General features: G+C 45.3%; 1 protein-coding gene across 4 annotated transcripts in view; it reads right to left on the minus strand.

Moving 5' to 3' along the window:
* The window catches only part of ARHGAP33 (Rho GTPase activating protein 33), a 293,765-nt gene that overhangs the window by 115,619 nt on the left and 159,038 nt on the right, over positions 1-19,108 (minus strand). For all 4 annotated transcript variants that reach the window (XM_069201127.1, XM_069201126.1, XM_069201128.1 and 1 more), the window contains one exon: positions 10,452-10,546. In XM_069201127.1, the coding sequence (XP_069057228.1) occupies positions 10,452-10,546 (95 nt within the window). The remainder of the gene's footprint in view (positions 1-10,451; positions 10,547-19,108) is intronic.

Raw genomic sequence — 19,108 nt, forward strand, 5'->3', positions numbered from 1 at the left:
CCTGAGGTCAGTCTGCCTCTGGAAAGAAAACTGCTGCTCAAAACAGCGACTCGCAGAATACCTGCTGCTCAAAACAGCGACTCGCAGAATACCTGCTGCTCAAAACAGCGACTCGCAGAATACCTGCTGCTCAAAACAGAGACTCGTAGAATACCTACTGCTCAAAATAGCTGCTCACTCGAGTCAGCAATTCACAGAATACACAGTACTCAAAAGGGATAATGCTAGAATAGGCACTACTTAAAAACAGCTACTGAGCGAATACCTAGTACTCAAACAACTAGTCATAGAATACTACTACTTAAAATAGGTACCGAGATTGCCCAAAAGAGCCTAGAATAGCTACTTCTCAAAGTATGGCAACCCACCTGAGGTTGCTATTTTGTTACTGGGGCTTGGAGGACCCTACAACACTCCACTCCCATCTCTTCATTTCCTCCACCCCCTGATTTTGATAATCAGGTAATCTGTGACAACATATCAGACACGAGTGGATCTAAGGACATGATAATCAGTGGCAGCAGTAGAGACGTGTGCCTCCCTAGTGTAAACCAGCCAGCCGGCCACGAAACTCAGATACACAGCCCATTCTTCACCCATCTGGGCAGATGGTGCCAGGTTTTACTAGTAAAAGCACTGATAGCTTAAAGACTCTCAATCAACACAAATACAAGCTACATGTGTTCACAAAGCTGGAACTCAAACTAAAGCAGGGCTCTCCAACCAGTAGCTCATGGACATCGCGTGCTTCCTGCAAACTAAATCTCTTCTCACATTATTTCCAGATGATATGCCTATATATTGGGGTGATGTGGCACCAGTTGCCCTGCTGGTATAAGTCTGATGTACACATTTTGATATCTGTCAAACGCTAGGCAGATAAGTCAAAATAGTGGTGGGAGCATCAACCGCAACTTTTACTAATGAGGTGGGTCTTATTTTTAGAATGCAAACAAAGAGAACGAGGAGGGTAGCAGTGTATATTAACTGCACATCCTATATGTGCCAAACAGTAACAAAGGCGGTCATACAGTCCAGTTCAATCTAAATTGGGGGTGGTGCTGAGTGGTTACCAATGCTCTACTACCCCAAGGCACAGACATGTACTCAGCCGTGTGCATGTAATGCAATAAACCAAGGTAGAAAGAAGTCAAGAAGATGCCAGTCTGATCCAGTCTTTAATTGATGAATGCCATTCTCTTCTTATGACGTGGATAAATATCAACAGGTTCAATCTTCATTACTTCTTTCTTGTTAATTGCACTACACTGGAATCACACTGAGTGCTGAGGTTGTACCTTGGTTTTATTTTGAGTATGTGCGAGTGTGCGTCTCTGCAGCTCCTCTGGGCTCGCAGGCGGTGTGCTCCGTCCGCTGGTCTTTGGGGGCTCTTGCATGCACTCCTTGTTTCAGCCAGTCGCGGTGTCCTGTTCAAAGCTAGGTTTCTGCGGCCCTCTGTCCTGCTCATACTCTTGTATTCTGATGTGGCTCCACAGGGGGGCCCATGGGCCTCCAGGATAATTCAGTGAGAGAAGGAACCATGTGTTCTCTTCCTTATATCTGTGTGAGCGAAGGAAGCTTGTGTTGCAGTTTTCTGCCCTGTCTGTTTTGTGCATCTGCTGATGTCTGTGTGCTGTAAGTTTTCTGTGAAGTTTGCATTCCTGCTGTGCATTTGGTGCTGTAATGTTTTCTGTAAGCGAGGGGAAGCTTTCATTGTTGCTGTGCATAGGGTGCTGTAATTTTTCTGTATGTTAGGGGAAGCTTGCATTGTTGCTGTGCATAGGGTGCTGTAATGTTTCTGTATGTAGGGAGAAGCTTGCACTGCTGCTGTGCATGGGGTGCTGTAATATTTCTGTATGTAAGGTGAAGCTTGCGCTGCTGCTGTGCATAGGGTGCTGTAATTTTTATGTATGTTAGGGGAAGCTTGCACTGTTGCTGTGCATAGGGTGCTGTAATGTTTCTTTATGTAGGGAGAAGCTTGCACTGCTGCTGTGCACAGCGTGCTGTAATTTTTATGTATGTTAGGGGAAGCTTGCACTGTTGCTGTGCATAGGGTGCTGTAATGTTTCTTTATGTAGGGAGAAGCTTGCACTGCTGCTGTGCACAGGGTGCTGTAATTTTTCTGTATGTAAGGGGGAGCTTGCATTTCTGCTGCATAGGGTGCTGCAATCGTTCAGCATAAGGGGAACATTTTTCATTACTGCTTTTCTGTGCTACACCTGTTACATTTGTGAGAAGCCTGCACTACTGTGTCTAATCGGAGTGTCCTGGAAGTTTCACTACGGATGCCTATATGTTAGCTGTGGTGCATGTATGCTGTCTGCATGTACTTGTTCTCTGGGAGTGAGAAAAGCTTGGCCTTCAGCTGCGATGCAGTGCATCTTGCGTGTACGTGTGGGGTCCGGGTGCACTCATGGTGGGTGAGGGTCTTGTGTGTGTCTGTGTGCTGAACTCTCCTACAAATGTAATGTACCTGTTTCACTTGTACTGATACCTACCTGGCCACCTGCTGTGGTTTAACAGATTGCACTCTTGCTACCCGAGGCGTACCTGTGGTTCATGTGAGAAGCTTGCACCTCGCCTCTCCCTGGTGCTTATGCAGTGCTTGGGAAGTCTACACTGCTCCTGCTTGGACTGTACCATTTCAATTTCTATGGGGACACAATGCCCAGCTACCACACAGCAGGGATAGCTTAATGATTTTGGGGGGCCTGTGCCAAGCCTATTTTAGGTGCCCCAGTCCGGAACAGCTGTATATTTATGATCTAATTTCAGCTCTTTCATGTACTCTTTGGCCAGATCACTGACGGATACACTAATCCAAATTATAAATGTGTTTCCGATTAATATTCAGGGATAGTATAGAGTGTTTTCAATGTTTGTAAAACAGCAGCAGCTCACTAATATCACTGTAAATAATCTCTGTGACACCCTCCAATTTATCATATGTGAGGTCCTCTTAAGCTAAAATATTTTTTATCGATGTTGCAAGAAACAAACATTTCTCTGTACAATGTCTGTAATAAACTCCCACAATCACCCACGTCAAAAGTCAAAAATAAATTATAGGAAAACAATATTTAAAACAATCTGTTTAAGTATTATTCAAGGTCATCATGGCAGAATATAGCTGGCTCTAAGGGGGGGGGGGGGCTAAAAGGCTGGGGCCAGAGCCCACTTCCCAGTGCCTTAAAGCGTCTCTGCTACACAGGCTGTGCCTGTCCTGTGAACTCCTGCAGCCTGTGATATTCTTTAGATGTGTGTCGGGGAAACGTATCATTGCTCTCTGCCTGTGTGACGAAGGCTTGCACTGTCCATGCTTGGAGCCGGCGCATGTAAAAATCACTGGACTATGCAAGAGGCAAAGCGATAATATGTCATTGCCGAGGCTTCATTTTGCAGTTGGGTAACCTGCATTTACTGTTTGTGGACACTAGAGGGCGATCAACACTCGCAGTTCGCAGCCCATCCCTTCTGAAGGGAAACAACTCGTGCCCAAGGCTCCCCCGACATGCACCGCCCTCTCTTAACATCAGTCTTACGAGAGCTGGTAAAATGCGAAGTTGCTCTCTCTAAGCAGGATCGGGAGCTCTCAGGCTGTGTCCGGTCCCCATGGCCGACGCCCTAGTTTTACTGGGGACAATCCCTGACTCTTTAGCGCCTACCCAGGACACAAGCCACTGGCTGGATGTTTAAACTTATTTTGTATTTATTTCTAGGCTGTAACATTATCTGCAGTGTGCCGAGGCACTGGAAGGCCTTGTTGGACGGGGCTTGGCTTATCAGCGCACTGCAGCCAGCCCTCTTCTGTCCAGGATTGTAGATTCTTCTTAAGAGGTTGTTCAGGTTTAAATTGCTTTGATATAGCGCTTTGTACTCCTGCCGAGGCGCCAGAAGTTTACTAAAAGCACATTTTGCCTCCATCTCTTCCGCCTTAGGTGTTCACTGCGCGTCTGGCCTCAGTAAAAGCCCGGCGGATCCTGTTCCAACCACTGCAAACAGATTCCCCTACTGCCTTTCCCCAAGACTTTCCTTACACTTTACCACTTTACGGTTTATGTTAAAGCGCTCCTATTCTCTATGATGAGAAAGCGCTATATGTGTCATGGCAAATATTTATTTCTAAGAAACCAATTCTTCCAGAAATATGACGTAAATTCCCAGTTCATTAGTACATAGCATTTCAATATATCAAAAACATACATAACATTTAGATACATCATAAAAGGACCAGTAAATAGCTTAAATCACGTTATTACTAGACAGCACACAAGAAGGCGCTATATAAAAACCTTCACAAAATACATGCAAAAAACCTTCATGTGTCTGCCGGAGCTGGCAGGACAATGGCTCTGCTGTGTCAAATACTGTGGTAGGTTCTGGGCAAGAAGACGAAAATCTAGCAAAGGATGAGGGTGGGAGGGAGGGGTCTTTGTGTAATTATGAAGTGAAAACCAAGTGACTGTGAGACCCCAGAGAAGTACCTCTCAGGATGAACCCAGGGGTCCTGCTGGAATGAAGGACGGGGAGGCCCTCCCCCAAAGTGATTGATTCAGCCCAGCCAGTAATCAGAAGGTCCAACGAGGCTACCCCAAGCCAACCCTATGGTTGGGCGACCCAATCACAGGCCCGCGGCACTGCAGGCCTACTTAAGAATCGAGGCCTATGCAAATCACTTTCATTCATTCTTTTTCCTTGAATGAAATAGGACTGTTACGTTTGGAAGTGGAAGCAAGAGATTTGGTTCAAAGTTTGCGAACAAAAATAAGCCGCTCCTATGGTTTGTTAGATTGTAAAGCAGTTTCTCGCATAATAAAATAGACCATTAGAAGGTGCACATCACAAACTGAACCGTCTCTTTGATGGGCAAGACAACGCCCGGGTTAAAACTTTATAGGTTTGTGCCTTAGAGCATGTTAACTTTAATAGAATTAAATATGAAATAAAATATTTTTGAATTTTAAAACATCTCATCATATGTCGCCTTATGGTTGTTTTAAATGTCAGTTTGAGGCACGGCTTGCCAAGCCAGCTCCATTGTCTGAGGGGGGCTCAAAAGTAACTTTACTCACGTCTTGTTGGTACCCAAGGTTGAAGTACTGGAAGTTACTTCAACCCTCTCCACCTGGAACCAGACTGCGTACAGCGATAAAGGCCCGTGGACACTGTCTGCTGGGCCCATGGACTCCAGTGCCTTCTGCGCACCCTCACTTACCAGCTCCAGGGGTCTGAGCTCGGATGCCAACAGCTACTAGTCCGTTCAAGCACCCCGCCCCTCCCCCCAACACCCTTCCACCACTTTTAAGGGTCTGAAAAGGCCTTACGGCAATGTGGATTCTCCACTATCAAACACACAAAGTAAGCAAGCAGAATAAACTGGTGCCCCTACAACAAACCTTTGTACCCCAGATGTTACGGCGCGCTATGCACAGAGCCGCGCTCTAGGATGGTTCAGAAAGTCCTGCTGAGGCAGACTGAACCAATGATGGGCCCATGGCTCCTGCCCACAGATGTCAGATGTTGACCTCTTGCTGTGGTTACACCATACTGCAGCATTCAAAGGTCTATCGTTGTGTTTGTGGTCATATTTTTAAGATTCTGTCCAACGGAACTATGCCAGTATCTTGTATGTCCAAGCTAGACGGTCACGACACAGAATTTCTTTGTATTTCTGCTCTCGTCTCCTTGTTCGTCCTCAGGACCAGTGTTTGCTAGTTGAATGGATTTATATGGAGTCCACTGCGGTATCTCAAGAGATTATCTTGCAGAGGACTCTTCGAGGTCGTTGCTAGCTGTAAGGACGCAAAGACGCAGACACCAATGGGCTACACAGGAAATTCGATTTGTAGCAGAAAATTAAGCCCTCATCGCCGTCACCTATGTCATAGGTCTGGGTGCTCTGAAAAGTTACACTCACTGGGGAGAAGTTGTTCTGAGCTACAGAAAGGGATGGGGGAATGAATACACAACCTGTGCTATTTGGGGACATCTACTTGCAACACTCCCCCTTCAGGACAGAAAGTGCTTCCATCATCAAAAAACATAATTTTGAGATAACCAGCCCTACACTACCTGGAATATTGACGCTAACCAATACCTTCAAAGGTTAAGTTGGTCTATACAGGGGACTTCGAGGCACCCGGAGCCAACACTTCATCTGACTTTCCAATCTTGCAGCACTTAACATTGCATCACAAACGGTGAAAATCTTTAAAATATGCAGCAAGGCCTTTTGTTGGGTCTCCATGAGGACAGGCCATGTGCATACAGAAAACATACTGTTGCTATCCCTCAGGGTGACCTAGAAACCTGAACTGCAGAGATCTTCGAAAGATCACAAACATCTGATGTAGCCCTCTCAAAGCTTCTGCTTAAAGGCAACTGAAGCGACAACCCTGAGCTCTCAGAAGTCCGGTTGGTGCTGAACCAAACTATCCAGCAACCATTCACAGCTAACTAGGCCTCCCTGCATTCTACCCGATCAAACCCAGCCTTCGCATCCAGCATTACACAAGCTTTCTTCTCCGGTCTCAGCTTCAAGGCCATGCGGAATAGTTCGAGCATTTGGTCCCAAGAATGGATCTGTGCTGCAGATTGCATGTGCTCAGAAGATCCGGCCATCTTTAGCATTAACAGAAAGCAGGCGTCCGTCAATGACAAGAGTCCTATCAGAACGTGCCCGTTCCATGCCAGCGAGAGACACACCTGAGTAGTGTTGAGGTGTTAGCACCCAGAAAGGTCGAGGAAAACCCACAAGGTAACACAATTTTGATTCCAGTAGGACTCTAAGCACCGGAGGTGTAAATCTTCATGGTATCAGTCCTCCCAAATGTTACCCGTTCCCCTTCGTGCACGCCCTACCGTAATAAAGCAGCATCATGCAAATTGTGTGGAGAACTCCTTCATAATTTCATCTTTTTATTCTAGTTACAATGGGGCGAATATAAACCCTATTTTTCAATCAGTGGGATATTAAGATGACCTTCACCAATTACTCATGGTTTGGTAGTAGGCCCTATTCTACTTCTCTGAATACTGCAGAAGATCCTCAAATTACAAACATTGCAAATTAGCGAACTGTTCCCAATACTCAATTTCTCAATACATGCCCTTGTTTATATCTAAAAACTATCTACTACGTTTTTTCACCGATAAGTACTCATCAAGATCACAAATCCCTGAAGGACACACCAGGAAAGCAGCCCGGAACTGAAGTCTTAAATCTACAAATTCAACTAGTCTTTAAATCCAGTCACCTTGAGTTCAAACCAAGAGCTCACAGCTTTAGAGCTCTGCTCGACAAGTTCCTTTTCGCTGCTTATATCTGTTCCTGAAGCCCTCAAAAACCATAGAAGTGTAATTTGTGCTCTAAAAGGGTGACTGTTATTGATGGAGACAACACATTTTCAGGACGTTTCTATCATATGGCCAAGTGTATTAGGAGAACAAGACGGGGGTCAAAGCCTATACACTTGGAAACGTCACGAAACTAAATCTGAAATTGTGAGGTTGTGTTCCAGATCCCCAAGCTGCATGACCAGGTTCTTGTAGAAAGAGTAGAATAAATACATCAGAGATGCAATGTTTCCCTACAGGAAAACATTCAAATGAGTCCGCACCACACAGACCCTCCTTCAAGCAACTCTCCTTCCTAAATCCTGGGCAGTAAGAAATCCTCCTACAGGCACCTGGTTCTAACTATTAGTATTTTCAGAAGACGCCTCAATGCTCACCGGGCCTCAAATGCCCATATCTGCGCAAAGTCAGGGGCCCGCAAATACACTTGTCATGCAAGGCATTTCTACTATGTAAATGCACACAAGAGAGCATGAAATTAAGACGTGAGCTCAAGAACGTCTCACTGGACAAGATTATGTTGGAAGCAAGTCTCGTGCAGCTGTAATGCTCCATCACCAGATTTCCATTCTGATAACCATCATTTTTTTACCCCCCATTCTTTTTTAATCATACCAATAAAGGAATACCTTTAAAGTTTGATTTGAGGTATTTTTACCAAAGATCTGGATCCCTAGGATATCCAGAAATTCTTATTAAAAAAATCACTTGCACAGGAACTGAGTCCACCCTGAAAGTACCATCTTGCCAGGGTCGGTTGAGGTCACCTATGATGTAGAATGCTACAAAAGTGTGGGTGGGAATCCTCCTCCAATATATACTGAGAGGTCACTGCAGGACAATAAAGTGAACATTCTTCATCCTTATTGCATCATCCTTCTGTGGTCTTGTGGAATGGACGATGAAACCAGTCAAGATGCCTCCAGGCTCAGCATTTTATGCAACAAGAGGGAACAACGATAAACGGAAATTAAGAAACAGAACCATAGGCAATCTGGACTAAAGCCAACAGCGCCGCTGTGAAAAGCAGCAGCATAACAAATGTAGGACAAGGTCTCCAAGAGGACACGCAAAAGTGCTGAGGCAAGACAGAGGCACCCAGGAAGGAACAAAGAGGCAAGAACGAGGAAGAAAAACAGCCGAACTCGGAGATCCCCGGTTCCAAGCGTGAGCAGCTTATGCAGCCCTGGGATCTTCTTTCCATTCCCCTACTTTTAGTGCTCTCTCCTCCATCACAAGGTCAGAACAACAAAGCAAAAAACAGGACAGGATGACGTTCTCGAAGGTGGATGCAGGGATCTTTAGAAACCTGCACAAGCACAGAGAGATCTGAATGAACAGTTTGGCTCGACTACAGGAGGAGTAGTGGCTTCTTTATTAAGCAAAGGGAGATGACAAGGCTGGCTAATGCAGACGAGGGCCCATGAGATGCCATCATGGAAGCACACGAGCATCCAGAAAAGGCCACAGATGTATGGGATATTTCTACCCAGTCAAAGGCCATTGGTCAGCATCCTTAAGCACTTCCACGAGAGCTGGGCTGGCTGTGCATAGCAGGGTGTGTGCTGCAGCAGGGCCAGAGGGACAGCAGGCTGGAGCCTCCAGCAGGATCTGCAGTAAGTCTAATATATGAAAGGACAAACACCCCAGCATCCTCTCGGTTAAATAACAGCACAGACACCGAGCCATAGCTCCTGTTACAGCACCAGTATGGCTGCCCCACCATCCCTCCCATATCACAGCACATTCACTACTGTGTTACTTCTGCAACGGGGCACAGACGACAGTGCATTACTGCTGGATGTTCAGTAGTCAGTGCTACATTACTTCTGCAACATAACAAACAACAATGCACTGATTCTGCAATGAAACATGGTCACTACTACATTACTTCTGCGATGGAGCACAGATACCATTGTGTTACTTGTGCAATGGAGCAGAGATACCATTGTGTTACTTGTGCAATGGAGCACAGATACCATTGCATTACTACTGTAATGGAGCAACGACACTACTACATTACTTCTGCAATGAAGCATGATCACTACTGCATTACTTCTGCGATGGAGCACAGATACCATTGTATTACTTGTGCAATTGAGCACAGATACCACTGTGTTACTTGTGCAATGGAGCACAGATACCATTGCATTACTACTGTAATGGAGCACCGACACCATTGCATTACTACTGCAATGAAGCACAGTCACCACTACATTACTTCTGCAACAGAGCACAGACAGTGCATTAATTTTGCAATGAAGCATGGTCACTACTGCATTGTCACTACTGCATTACTTCTGCAATGGAGCACAGACACCATTGCATTACTTCTGCAATGGCAGACAACCGCGCATTACTTCTGCAATGAAGCATGGTCACTACTGCATTACTTCTATAATGGAACACAGACACCATTGCATTACTTCTCCAATGGCACACAGACAACAGTGCATTACTTCTGCAATGAAGCATGGTCACTACTGCATTACTTCTGCAATTGAGCACAAACACCATTGCATTCCTTCTGCAATGGAGCACAGATGCCATTGCTTCTGCAACGAAGCACAGTCACCACTGGAATTCTGCATTGGAGCACAGACAATGCATTACTTCTGCAATGGAGCACAGACACTGCATTACTTCTACAATGAAGCACAGCTGTCACTGCATTACTTCTATAATGTAACACAGACACCGTTGCATTACTTCTACAATGAAGCACAGATACCAGTGCATTACTTCTATAATGGAACACAGACACCGTTGCATTACTTCTATAATGAAGCACAGATACCAGTGCATTACCTCTGCCTAACTTCGCGGTGTTACAACAGTCATCTGTACTGAACCACTGAACATCCAGCAGTGATTACACCCAGTCAGATTTTAGGAAGCAGTGCCATCTGTGCTACAAAGCAGCACGTAATGCAGTCATGTCTGCTGCAGACACCACTGCATCAACTCTGTGACATTACAGTACAAAGACACACATATCTGGTTATGACTTTACTCCATTAACACAGTACCTGTAGCTTGACAGCAGAAACGCCCAACAGCCTGACACGTGGAATGATGGAACACAGTGGCCTTACCTTTTGGGGGGCTTCCCTTTGATGCTTGCTCCTGACGTGTTGCCCAAGTTCCGGCTCCCTTCTGTACTAGTTTCCAGGTTGTCCGTACTGCGAGCCTGCGAACGACAGACACAAAGCACCTTTAGTCTGTACATCTACAAACACTGCTCTTGTCTATATGTACTGGACCTTTGTTGGTGGAGAGAGACAGTACCATACTCAACTCTCTGGCCCACCCTTGCTCAAGGTACACAACCAGAAGCTGGCACATTACAGGATCTTTGGTTTTGATTTTGTTGCATTACACAATTTGAAGAGGGTGAGGACAAACGGTTTGATTGTGAATGAATGGTAAGGGACCGATTTACTTGGTTTTGTGTTGCAAGATAGTCTTTTAGTTTACAGTGAGCTTAAAACCCACTCATCGTTTACCATTGCTTAGCCTTGTTGCCACTCTCATTTGCTTGCTTCTTATTTGATTGCTTGTATGGGGCTTTGCTTCCCCATCGTGTTTGTCCCTCCCCTGGAGCATGGACCCATTCCTGTCTCCTTACACTTCTGTTTTTATGCTACTCTTGTCATAAGTTCAGGACTCTACAAGAGTACATGTGTTTTCCAGCAGTCTTCCTCATGTGGTTCGCTGCACTCCACCCCCGGACTCCATGATGCTATCTCGTTGCTTGCTTCCATGCTCACCAGAGCCGTTTCTGCCCCCACCATGTGTTACTCTGTCTCACTGTGTGCTTTAATGCTCCTCCTGTGTTGTTTCCGTCCATGTTTTGCTCCTCCATCCTCTGCTCCCCATTTTGCTTCCCCACGTGCACCCCCAGTTTTGCTTTCCCACCACTTCCCAGCATATTTGTTTTTCTTTTTAGTTGCAGACCCAACTCGAATCTGTAACTAAAAGCAGCTGCTGGCTCATCATGTGTGCGCCTACAAAATGTTTTAGCACTCAGCATCAAAGGTTTTTTGCTCCTTTAATTCTTTAGCCATGTTGCACAGCATCAAGTGCGTTGTGCAGCATGGCTAAAACACATTGGCTAAAACTCACTGGCACAGCCTGTAGGTCCCAAAGGCGAGACCTTCAGACTTGGCCAATCCTTGAATCCACATATGGCCCACATCTTCAGTAATCTCCAAGTAGCCTCAGACTGGCACAAAGGGAAGTAACTTCCCCTTCCCAGCACAGACTATTAGATTTGTTGAAGGAGAGCTTTCAAAGGGCATTAACAATGCCAGTGCAGATTCTTATTCTTGAGCAGTACCAACACAGACCCTTTGCACAACTCCTTGGTGAACTTTTCCCTGGTAGAGCCGCGCGCTCTCAAGATGGCTTCAAGTCAGAACCTGTGGCATTCTTTACAAGGCCTTTACAGTAGCATGTACCTAGATTTCAAATTACGATGAAACACACAGGTCACTCAAAATGGCTGAATTTGGTTGAATTTCAAGCTAAAATTTCTCATTTGGATGGAAAGAGTAAAGATGAAATATCTTACCAACTGAACTGGGTTGGATTCTCAAGATCAATGATTTAGTTTGGATGGAAAGGATAAAGATGTAATGTTTTATCATTGATTTAGACATACAATGTGTGAGTAAACACTGCTTAGATTAGGTGTAACACTAGTTTTGTATAATATTAGTTTTATCACAACTATTTGTATATTGTTTCGTTAAATTGTGTTATATCTGTATTTTGTATATTAAAATTCTGTTAATGAAACAACACATATATATTGTTTGTGTAACTATCGCTTGCTATATAGATGCCACATTTTGCTTTATTTATGTTTGATTGTGTAAAGTCTCTAAATTTAAGGATCCATCAATAGAACTGATAACTTATGAACTTTGCTCATGTGTGCTCCATTCTCATTTTAGACACAAAAGCATTCTTTACAAGGACTTTACAATAGCATGTACCTAGATTTCTAATTACTATGAAACGCACAGGTCACTCAAAATGCACCCACAATGTTCCCTAAAATGACCTTAAACAAAATCGCAGGTAGATAGATGCAAAAGCCTGCAAGGCTGATACTCAGTGATTCTAATGAAGCCCCAACAAGAGTTCAGGATCCTCCTGCCAAGCAATACACCAGCCCGCAGCAGGCCGCAGCAGGCCACCCTTTCACGATGCTCTCTGCTGTAGCTCCTGGCAAAGAAATGCTTACACCGGGTAGGAGCCTGAAGTGGACCACAAATAACCTCATATAACATAACTGGCTCCAACTATCCATTACTCGCTGGAACAAAAAAGGTTAAAATCCAGATAATACAAAAACTCCCCTCTTGGAATTACCACTGGCACAGATCATCTCACAGTGACGTAACTAGGGCAATAAGAGGTAGTAACGGCCTTTGCAGGGCAGACTTTAGACATCCGTTGGGTTTCAGTAACAACTTTTAAAAGGCAAAAAAAGATTACAAAAAATAAATCAATACTGCGTACTGCGCTACAAGGTGCGCCATGAAACGGGGGAGAGGAAAGGCCTCAATAGCACTGGAGAAAACACAGCTTTCAGCGTGGACGGGGCTGCAGCCTGACGGTCCTGCGGTGCCTTTGTTATGCACAATGTCTGAGGCGCGAGCAGGCTGGGTTAGAGGGAATGGAGGGCAGAGGATGAAGGGCCAAGCAGTGGCGGCAGAGAGGAAAACAAAAGCAGGAAGTCACCTAAGAGGAGAATTTATACATCAAAGGCCAATTTAAGGCCTTGGGCTTTTTGCTGGGGGATTTTCTTTCTTTCTCAATTCTCTTTACTAGATTATAAAGAAAATAGAACGATGCTGGGGATACCATATGATGTGCTGCCCAGTACGCAGGGGGGCGGCAATGCGTGCCATTAAATATACATCCGGGAATCATTAGACAAGTGTCCAACACCGTCAATCAGGAGTCCCTTCAACAAGAGCACGGTAGAACGTGCGGTCCATTTGGTGTGTGCCATATATCTAGGACTGCAGTCCCTCCACGGGCCCCACGCCTTTCGGAACTTGTGCTCATCCTCTCCCTGCAAATATAAGACGCTCATAAGCCGGGTCCGCACCACGTTCCACCAGGGGAAGGAGGCTGGTGATCCCCAGAGTTGTGCGATATTGCGTCAGGCCACAGTTAGTCCCAAACTGCAAAAAGATATTGGTATCTAGTCTCTTTGGAGTGTGCCTTCCCCCATATACCTAACACACAGATTCTCTTCCAGGGCTATTGTCAGGCCTGTAACCCTCTCTAGTGATCATATCACCCATGTCCACCATGGCCTGTGACCCTCTCTAGGGATCACACCACCCATGTCCAATCTGGATGTATAGCAGAACAATCCCATTTACAGAGGAGTTTTCTGCCAGAGTCAAGCCTTACTCGAGGACACTCTAGAGATTATAACTCTATCGCTGATGTATGGTACACATGCTGAAGTACATAAAGGATAATTATTTTAATGAAGATCATGGCGCTAACGAGAGCCAGGGTAGGAAAGAAAAAGATTGGTTATATCATTCTACATTTATGGCTGTTCAATAGGTGGCAATAGAGAACTTTGGTACCAAAGGACCTCATTAACCTCTTAAATGGTCTAATTATGGGCCAATGTCGCTTCGCCCCACTTTCCCTAAAATTCTTAAAAAACATGTAAGTCAACTTATAAAACATCTGTTGAATCCAATTAACTTCTTTATCCTCCTCAGTCTGACGTTACAGCTGGCTACAGCATGGAACCCACTCTGACGGAAGTTACTGAGCAACTCTGACTTTATCTCAACAGCGGTGGAACTGCAGCGCTGATACTACTGGATCTCCGCGCAACTATCTACACTGCATCACACACACTGCTCCTTAAGAGACTAGAGGATATGGGCCTCGTGACCCGGCTCCAACATGGCTAGCTTCATTTTTACAGGAGTGGCCCTTCCAGGTCTTTGACACCAACATACTTCCAGTTTGCATCTTCTTACTTCAGGAGTCCCCCAGGGGTCTGCTCGGAGTCTTTTGTGGTTCAATATCTAAGGGGGTCCCCGGCTGACAATGTGGAAGGCAGTGCTCTCTCTCAGTTCTCCTAAGCAGATGACTCAGATCATCTTCTCTCATCGAAGAAAGGTCACAGTTCTGACACCTTGAACATCACTCTCATGAAGGTAGCTACCTGGACGAATAACAATCCTTTGAAACTTTATGGAGATATGACAGAGGTGTTGCTTCTGGCAATAACCCCCAACTTTGGGGACCCCATCACTAGCCTGATATCCTGGGTACTCCTCCAGTCACAGTAGATACATGAATCTTCAAATTTCCAAGGTAGCCTCACAAAACAGTTCTTTGGATACTACTATTTTCGGCCCTAATCCTGTCCAGATTGAACTACAGTAATATTCTTTACCCTGAGGCCTCAAAAACTTCACTTAAACGCCTGCAGTCGGTCCATCCAGAATACGGCTTCTAGATTGTTATTTCATCTCCCCATACAGGCTTCCACGTCCAACCTTCTTCACGTGCCTCTCTTGTTGCCTATGGAAACACGGATGCCATTTAAAGCCCTCTGCTACATGCATAAAGCTGATTCCGATGTAGGTCCTCGTTAATGGAGACCACTGGTGACAGACTATCCTCCCGAACACTCCCTCCATCCCTGCAACGGCAATTTGTGTGCAGTCCCCAGAATTAAAAGATCTCGTCAGGGCGGTCATACTTTCTCTTACTTGGGTCCCAAACTTTGGAATGCTCCTCCCGACTCAATGAGAATGTGTCCATCTCTTGGTGTTTTGCGTAAATCTCTTAAAACCTGGCTTTTTAAAAATCTCCTTTTGGTCCCCTTTTTGTCAAGTCACTACTCATGCCAAGCGCTGAGAAACACTATTTGGGTAGCTATGCGCTCTGCAAAACCTCTATAATAATATCACTATCAAGGAGCCAGGGTACCATATATGGTACAAGCCATGGGGTTGCTGGAAGGTAAGGGGAGCATGTCATGGGGTGAGGTGACCAAGGACCTCGTAACAAAGAGGAGAATAAATAACTAAACCGGTCCTTCTTAGCATGAGCCAGAACTCATGCGTACCCCAGGGCGACGAGGCAACCAACTGGAGGGGCCAATTTAACCAATAAAACTGTGTAGCCTAGTCCAGTGGTGACATACAGGCACAGCTGCTTTTTCATTATGTGTAATAAGCTGACAGCTGAACCTAAGTTTGGCCTTCATAAGAAGCTAGTGAATGGACCACTAAATTTTGAGACATAAAAGGTTTTTAAATTAATTTGCTGGGTACCTTGTCGAAAAGTGAATTACCGTCAAAGCATACATACGGACTGATGGGAAAGCCGTCGGTACTAGTGGTCCATAATCCACTCTGGGAAGCCTGTGGGTTTGATTAGAAAATGCTGCTACAGTATTATTGGCAAGCTGATGTTATCAGAGGTGTGTCCCAGTTTCTGCTGCTCAGGTCCACTCTCTGCCTACAGGAAGAAGTTAACACTATGGACCAACGTCACCACCTACGTCCAGGCAGCTGCGAGAGGAACAGCAGAGCGGGCACTGATGGAACAACCGATCAGCCGACTCAACAGGACTGAAATGGGATCTGTCCACATTGAAATGTACTTGTTTGTTTTCTATAACAGTCAGCCAAGTCATAGTACAAAAAAGAATGCAGTTATTGAGTAAACCATCCCCTTCCATGAGGATTCACCGGCAGAAGCCAGTCAGTGATCCTTTGCGAAGCATGTAGCCTCCACTTTGGGTGAGGGTGGGGGCGTGGATGATCTGCCCTCCACAGGGCCCTTTACCTTTCAAGGGAGCGGGAGAAGCCCCAGTAGGCTTGTGATGGGATGAGAGAAACTCTTAGAATAGTCAACTCTTAAGAACTTTTCCTGCATGCTAGTTCATTTGTGAGGACTTCAGTGTGCTCCAGGGCTCTGCCGTCACCACCCACGTTGACCCGCTTCATTAACGCTTGTGATCAAATCTGGCCTTTGTAATCCGGTTTACATTATTAGGCCCAGAATTTCTTTCCTAAAATGGGAATGCAGGGTGGGAGTAAACACCTCTGAAAAAATCCCTACAACACCCTCTTCTCCTGCAGCATCCAATGAGATCAAGGTTTGCACAGTATTGTGTGCCAATCAGCATTCACATCACTGGTCTCCAGAGACAGTAGCTGCTACCCATGGCTTGCCCTTTGTGAACCTGCTGCAGACCATTGCTCTAAAGACCCTGCTTGCGGCCTACCATGCTGGTAAATTGTCCTCCACCGCTCAGCTCGATCCACAACCCCGTGTTTTCTCGGATGACCATCCCTTTCTGCTTCTTTCTTGGGTCTCCTGCAGTGCTTCCTTATTCTGATAACTCTGAAGATTTCCCCTTAGAAGAAGCGCATGCACGCTCGCTTGCAAGAGATATTGTGTACAAGTGGATTGAAGCCCATCCATTGCTTACCATTTGTTGGCTTTATGGTCATTCTTATTTGCTGCATCCTAATTGGACAGTGTTCCAACTGTTCTGATAAACCGAGTACTGATTGCTTTATCTTGACTGTGATCCTTCTGCTGCTCGTGCCTTGTCCGTGTTGCTTCTTCTCCCACCCCAGACTTATCCGTGTGGCTTCTCTCCACACCCTTGCTTGTGGTGCTTTTTCTCCTCCCACCCCTGTCCCTATTGCTTCTTCCCCTCCTACCACCACCCTTGTCATCCCTGCTTTTTCCCTCCCACACTCCTGTTGTCTTTGTTTCTTCATAACCGCCACCCTATCTCCCATTATCCATGTTGTTTCTTGACCTCAGATTGTCCCTGCTGTTACTTCCCCACACCCTATCACCACTGTCTGTGTCTCCCCACCATAAGAAGCAAAAGGCATCATGACATGGCCAGTGCTGGCTGCATCATAGCTCTTTTTAGGTCTAAGCCTAACATGCAGAGAGGCTGTCTGGTTGCTAAAGACTTATTGGGGACATTCTGAAAGCTGACCTATAAATGCAATCCTCCCATTGCTTACCATTGTTTTTGTGGTTTGTAACTCACATTTGCTTGCTTTCTATTTGCTGGCTTTATTTGTTTTAGGCTGTCTAGCATGTTTTTGTCCCTCCCATGGAGCACAGCCTGCTTAATGTCTTTAAACAGGCCTTTACGTTTTGTTCTCATTTTGTCACATTTGCTGTGCATTCAAGGACAGGTCAAATGTCAGGCTCTATTTTCCAACAGAGCTTGGTGTTTATTTTCTTTCTAGGACTTCAAAGTAAGATGATTTATTTAACAATCTGGGGGTCTTTTAGGAAACACTGTTTCTAGTACACAAAAAAAATGTCTCTAAATAAACTACGTAAATATTTCAAATTATATCAGAATCAGTAAAGCACAAATGAAGCACTTTATTTGTAATTCTAAAGTGTGCTGGAAACAATTGTTTTGATACGTTCAAAACCATTGCACTAGGTGAAGTCATTTCCACGCATTATTGTTTGTGAGTTGTATAGTTTTGTCAGTAAACCTGTATGTCTAAAGCAAATGTAATGGTCATTTCAAATGAAATAGGTCTAATGGCAGTGAACTACTATGCCATGCATACTCCACTCTATGCCACTTGACTCCGCTCTACGACACTCCACTTCACCCTACTCCACTCCACTCCATTACCTTCGACTCTGCACCACTTCGCTCTACGACACCCCAGGTCCCTCCCTCATCTCTACTCCACACCATACAACTCCACCTTGTGCCACGCCTCCCTGAGACACTATGCCCCTCAACTCTGACACTCTACACCACTCATCTCCACAGCACTATATTTTAGCTACACTGAACATCAGCTATGCTGGTGTATAACATGGCCAAAACAAAGTAGCAAAGCCAAGGGCTCCTGGATAGATGAGACCTATTGGCTTTGCCAAAGCTTGATATTCTTTACTTTTAACTCCATGTCTGCTCTGGAAAAGCAGGTGCTTGTTTACCAAAACAAATTAAAAAAAATATATATATATATATATATTATATATATTCTACTGGTTTCAAGCCACTTTTTGATCCAAATTTGATTGCTACTACTTTTACCTTGGACTCCCAAAATATCTTACTTGCTTGTCCTTTCCTTTGCATCGAGTCTTTCTTTAGTCGTTCTCTACCCTATTTTGTCTGCCAGTTTTCACTGTAACAGTAATTGATGATAGACCCTTGACAGAAGGATCCAGTAACCCCACCTCCCCTCCTATCATTTACACTACCTTCTTCAGTATTCTAATTCCTTTCATCCCACCCCTGCTTCTACAACGCGCTGTTCCTCAGTGCGGTGTGCACTGACTCAACAGCGCTCCATCCTCCTCACACCACCTCCAAAGTCCTCTCCTGGTGCGCTCCCACGCGCTGGAGGCTCTCTAGCGTCCTTCGATCGTGCACATCATCTTCCCCCACTCTTGCTATGACTAACGCTATCAGCAGAGTATCACGTCTCTTTACCGGCATCTTCAAGGCCCATCTGTCCTACATTACCAGCTTCCTACCCTCGCTCACCTCATTCCACTTCCCACTCCACATTAACTACTCTAGATGTTGCTACTTTTCTAATTAAGGTTGTATATGAAGTGGGAGCATGGGTCTGAGGGGGCTCCTGAATGGATGGTGCTCATCGGGAGGTGGCGCCTTCATTCGTGAGTTAATTAGCTGCGGTCTGGCGATGAGGGAGGCGTCCTGCTGGGT

Source organism: Pleurodeles waltl, chromosome 7 (genome assembly GCF_031143425.1).
Source record: "Pleurodeles waltl isolate 20211129_DDA chromosome 7, aPleWal1.hap1.20221129, whole genome shotgun sequence".
Taxonomy (NCBI): Eukaryota; Metazoa; Chordata; class Amphibia; order Caudata; family Salamandridae; genus Pleurodeles; species Pleurodeles waltl.